General features: G+C 46.7%; 1 protein-coding gene across 1 annotated transcript; it reads right to left on the bottom strand.

The window, feature by feature from the left end:
• Positions 1 to 4185: 4185 nt before the first annotated feature.
• Positions 4186 to 5123, bottom strand: LOC119944075 (olfactory receptor 9Q2-like). The gene is made up of 3 exons (XM_038765298.1): positions 5040 to 5123; positions 4752 to 4886; positions 4186 to 4620 (listed from the first exon to the last, which is right to left on the bottom strand). The coding sequence occupies exons 1-3, from the start codon at positions 5121 to 5123 to the stop codon at positions 4186 to 4188; spliced, it is 654 nt and encodes a 217-aa protein (XP_038621226.1).
• Between the last annotated feature and the right edge of the window lie 372 nt (positions 5124 to 5495).

Genomic DNA, 5495 nt, shown 5'->3' with positions numbered 1-5495 from the left:
GCGTTGCCTATGTCTTCTCGTCAGCCTCTGCTCCCGAGTGAGCCAAGTCAAGGTTTAAACAAGGAAGGATCATAAAAGCTCTCAGACACAGTGTCCGTAGGTTAGCAAAGTACAAGGAGAAGGAAGTGGGAAAGGAAGAAAGAGAGAGCCAAGATCCTTAAACTTGTCTCTGTCTGTGCTGGTCTTTGTGAGAAGCAGCATTGCTTAGTGGAGAGTCCCGGGAGTAAGAAGAACCTGGGTTCTAATCCCGGCTCTGCCATTTGTCTGTTGTGTAGCCTTGGGAAAGGCACCTCACTTCTCTGGGCCTCAGTTACTGTAAAATGAGGATTCAGACTGTGACTAAGACCGTGGGACAGTGACTGGGACCAAACTGATTAACTGGTAAATACCCCAGAGTGTAGAATGGTGCCTGGCACATAGAAAGCACTTAACAAGTACCATTATTTGTATTATTATTTACATCAGGGAGATTTGGGCTGTTTGGCCTGAAAGGGTGGAGGGTCCTCAAATTCCCTCGCCTTCATCTGACCCTTTGGCTAATGTAGGAAAGCTCCAGGGCAACCATTTCCACAGAAGGGAGCTCTGTGATCTGGGGAGCCAGGTTGACAGTCAGAGGTGTGAATAATAATGATCTCCCCCTTCTAGACTGTGAGCCCACTGTTGGGTAGGGACCGTCTCTGTATGTTGCCAACTTGTACTTCCCAAGTGCTTAGTACAGTGCTCTGCACACAGTAAGCGCTCAATAAATACGATTGAATGAATGAATGAATGAATTTTAGTGGTATAAACCCTGGGTTACATACAAGGCAATATGGTTGGACAAAGTCCCTATGCCACATAGGGCTCACAGCCTAAGTGGGAGGGAGAACATGTATTGAATCCCCATTTTGCAGATGAGGGAACTGAGGCTCAGAGAAGTTAAGTGACTTGGCCAAGGTCACACAGCAGGCATGTGGTAAAGCCAGGGTTAGAATTCAGGTTATCTGACTCTCAGGCCCATCCTCTTTCCACTGGACCATGCTGCTTCTCTGTGTAATACCAATAATCAATCACTCAATCAATCGTATTTATGGAGCACTTACTGTGTGCAGAGCACTGTACTAAGCACTTGGAAAGTACAAGTTGGCAACATATAGAGACAGTCCCTACCCAACAGTGGGCTCACAGTCTAAAAGGGGGAGACAGAGAACAAAACCAAACACACCAACAAAATAAAATAAATAGAATAGATATGTACAAGTAAAATAAAATAAACTAATAATGGCATTTATTAAGCGCTTACTGTGTGCAAAGCACTGTTCTAAGTGCTGGGGAGCTTACAGGGTGATCAGGATGTCCCTCGGGGGGCTCACAGTCTTAATCCCCATTTTACAGATGAGGTAACTGAGGCACAGAGAAGTGAAGTGACTTGCCCAACAGTAAGAGTAAGAGTACTTAAAAAGAGTAAGGAGGTGAGGGATTTGTCAGGGAACGCTTCCTGGATGAGATGCGGATTAGTCAGGGAAGGCTTCCTGGAAGAGATGTAATTCTAGTTGAGCTTGGAAAATGGGGAGAGGGATGGTTTTCCAGATGTGAAGGAGGAAGAAGTTCCAGTCAAGAAGGAAGGCGGGAGAAAGAGGTTGAGATCTATTAATTATATGTTCTGAATTACTTATTCATATTAATGTCTGTCTCCCTCTCTAGACTTTAAGCTCCCTTTGGGCAGGGGATGTGTTTGCAAAGTCTGTTGAACTGAACTCTCCCAAGCACTTAGAACACTGAGCTGCACACAGTAGGTGCTCAGTAAATACATTTAATGATGATGATGATGGTGGTGAGTGGGGTGAGATCGAGGAATAGTGAGTAAGTTGGAGTTAGAGGAGTAAAATATGGAAGCTGGGTTTCAGTGCAAAAGTAACAATGTTGAGTAGCATGGAGAGAGCTGATTGAGGGCATTAAAGCCAATGATCAGGAGTTTCTATTTTCTGTGGAGAGGGATTAGCAACCAAGGGAAGTTTCTAAAGAGCGGGAAACCGTGGACTCAACAGTGTTTCAGAAACATGATCCCGACAGCAGAGTGAATGGAGAAGGGAGAGACAGGAGGCAGGGAGGTCAGCAAGGTCGGCAAGGAGGCTGATGCAGTAACTAAGATGGGATATGATAAATGTTCGGGCCAGCATGGCAGCAGTTTGAATGGAGAGGAAGGGGCAGATTCTGGAAATGTTGTGAAGCAACCGGAAGCAGCCTGGATGAGTGAAAAGAAAACAGGCTTGGACATCAGAGGACCTGAGTTCTAATTCTACCCTGACACTTGCCTGCTGGGTAACCCTGGGTAAGTCACTTCACTTCTTGATGCCTCCCAGTCCTCATCTTTAAAAAGGGATTCATTACCTGTTTTCTCTCCTACTTAGACTATGAGTCCCAGGTGAGATAGGGTCTGTCCAACCTGATTATCTTGTATCTACTCCAGCACTTAGAACAATGTTTCACACAGGTGGTTAATAAATACCATCATTATTATTATTGTTGTTATTATTATTACTGAGGTAGAACTGACAGGAGTTGAGGACTGAATATGAGGATTGAAAGAGTGAGCTGAGTCAAGGCTGTGAGACAGGGAGGATGGTGGAGTCATCAGAGAAGCAGTATGGCCTAGTGGACAGATCACGGGCCTGGGAGTACGAAGGTCATGGGTTGTAATCCCGACTCTGCCACTTGTCTGCTGTGTGACCTTGGGCAAGTCACTTCACTTCTCTGTGCCTCAGTTCCCTCATTTGTAAAATGGGGATTGAGACCGTGAGCCCCATGAGGGACAGGGACTGCGTCCAACCGGATTTGTTTGTAGCCATCCCAGCACTTAGTTCAGTGCCTAGCACATAGTCAGTACTTCACAAATACCACAATCATTATTACTATTATTATTATTATTATTATTACTATCAACAGTGTCTCATCTGTGAAGTAATCCCTCACCTTTTTAGATCCCAAAGGTGACCAAAGGTCCCCCTCTCCATCCCCCCATCTTACCTCCTTCCCTTCCCCACAGCACCCGTATATATGTATATATGTTTGTACATATTTATTACTCTATTTATTTATTTATTTTACTTGTACATATCTATTCTATTTTATTTTGTTAGTATGTTTGGTTTTGTTCTCTCTCTCCCCCTTTTAGACTGTGAGCCCACTGTTGGGTAGGGACTGTCCCTATATGCTGCCAATTTGTACTTCCCAAGCGCTTAGTACAGTGCTCTGCACAAAGTAAGCGCTGAATAAATACGACTGATTGATTGATTGATTGATTGATTGACCTCCAAAATGATAGCTCACTGTGGGCAGGGAATGTGTCTGTCATATTTTTATTGTACTCACCCAAGTGCTAAGTACAGTGTTGTGCACAAATTAGCACTCAATAAATATGATTGACTGACTGATGGGACAGTCAGGTTGGAAGAAGGACTGACATCTGGTTCATGGTATATTGCTCTGCAAATCAGATCCAAAAGCCCCGTGGTGCTCACTCTTTCCTGTTCTTTGCCCTAGTGAGTGCTTAGAAGCAAGATGGCCCAGTGGAAAGAGCCTGCGGCCTGGGAGTCACAAAACCTGGGTTTTAATCCTGGCTCCTCCAATGGCACACTGTGTGACCTTGGACAAGTCACTTCCCTTCTCAGTTACCTCGTCTGCAAAATGGGGATTCAATCCTATTCCCAACTAGATAGACCAGCAGCCCAGTGTGAGGCAGGGACTCTGTGCAATCTGCCTGTCTGATAACTACCCCAGCGCTTAGTCCCGGGCGTGGCACATAGTAAGCCTTTAACAAGGATCATAACTAGTCTTAGTAGTGCCTTCTGCCCTGGTACGGTTTGGCAGAAAGTCCCTCTCTCCTCCCAGGCCATTTCATACCACCCAGCCCCGCCAATTTAGACATGCTTCCAGCCACAGGCTGAGCCCTGGATTCTTTTGTAATCATCATTCAGGGAAGAAAAATTAAATACATTTGAAAGATGAATACAGGTCGTTAGAGTCCAGGCAAGCCAACCTCAGCGAGGTGACGCGTGAGGCCTGTGAAAGCAGGACTTGGTACCAGGATGGTTTGGCTCAGGGATCCATGTGAGGAAGGCTTTCCGTCAGTCCAGTGGAGGTGACAAATGGGACTCATTCGCTGCCGGAGACAGAAGAATATTTTCAATCTATGGACTTGACCTTTTATGGCCCTTGCGTGAACTTGCTCCTGTGGAGAATTTTCCTCAGGGCCTTCTTCACCTCTTTGTTCCTCGGACTGTAGATCATGGGGTTGAGCATGGGGATAAGCACGGTGTAGAACACAGATACCACCTTGTCCACCTCCAGGGCCTGGCCCATATTGCCTTTCAGATACATGAAGGCAATAGTCCCAAAGAACAGAGCCACTGTGGTCATGTGAGAGCCACAGGTAGAGAAGGTCTTGGCCCTCCCGCCGGCCAAACAGATGCACAGGATGGCCTTGATGATGAACAGGTAGGATACCAGGATCACCATTATGCTGGTCATGATGATGGAAAGAGATACGAAGTAGATGACCAGCTCCCGGGCCTTGGTCGTGGTGCATGACAGCTTCAGCAAGGGCGGGAGGTCACAGAAGAAGAAGTCCAAGTGGTGAGACTTACAGAAGGAGAGAGAGAAGGTGCAGCCCATGCAGATCACGGTGAGGACAAGTGCTCCCGCGTAAACCCAGGACACCAGCCCCCAGCGGGCCCGGAGAGTCACGATGGCTACGTAGAGGAGGGCCGTACAGACATGTAGCAGTCATAGGTCATGACCGTAAGGAGGAAGCACTTGATGCAGGAGCATAGCGTGAAGAGGAAGAACTGGACCACACATCGCCTGGATGTGATGGACACACGGCCGGACCATAGAGACACCAGCATCTAAGGGACGATAACCAAAGAGTAGCAGACGTCCAGGAGGGATAGGTGACCGAGGAAGAAGTACATGGGTGTCTGGAGATGGGCATCCACCTGGATGAGCCTGACTATGCACAGGTTTCCCCAGTGGGTGAGGAGGTAAAAGACCAGGAATACCCCGAAGAGGACGCTCTGCAGTTCCGGCCAACCGGGAAAACCCGTTAGGAGAAACTCAGTCCCTCGGTTGCTGTTCTCGGCCATCAAGCTGGGGTTATCAACTGAGATGAAAAAGAAAAAGAAGAGGGCTGACCTAGTGCATGAGGAGATGTTTTCTCTGCAGTGGAACAAGTCACACTTACCTGACCTTTTAGAGTCAGACAACCTGAGTTCTCATCCTGACTTCACCGGTTGGCTGTTGTATGATCGTGGGCAAGTCACTTCACTTTTCTATTTCTCAGTTCCCTCACTTGTATAATGGGGATTTAATCCTCCTCCCTTTGACTAAAAAGGTGAGCCCTATGTGGTTCAGAGACTGGGTCCAACCTGATTAACTTGCATATACCCCAGCACTTAAAACAGTGTTGGACACGCAGTAAGTGTTTAACAAATACAATTTTAAAAAATCTTGTGTCT

Source organism: Tachyglossus aculeatus, chromosome 22 (assembly GCF_015852505.1).
Source record: "Tachyglossus aculeatus isolate mTacAcu1 chromosome 22, mTacAcu1.pri, whole genome shotgun sequence".
NCBI lineage: Eukaryota > Metazoa > Chordata > Mammalia > Monotremata > Tachyglossidae > Tachyglossus > Tachyglossus aculeatus.
The sequence above is the reverse complement of the archived record's forward strand: the minus strand, read 5'-3'. Positions and strand labels throughout refer to the sequence as shown.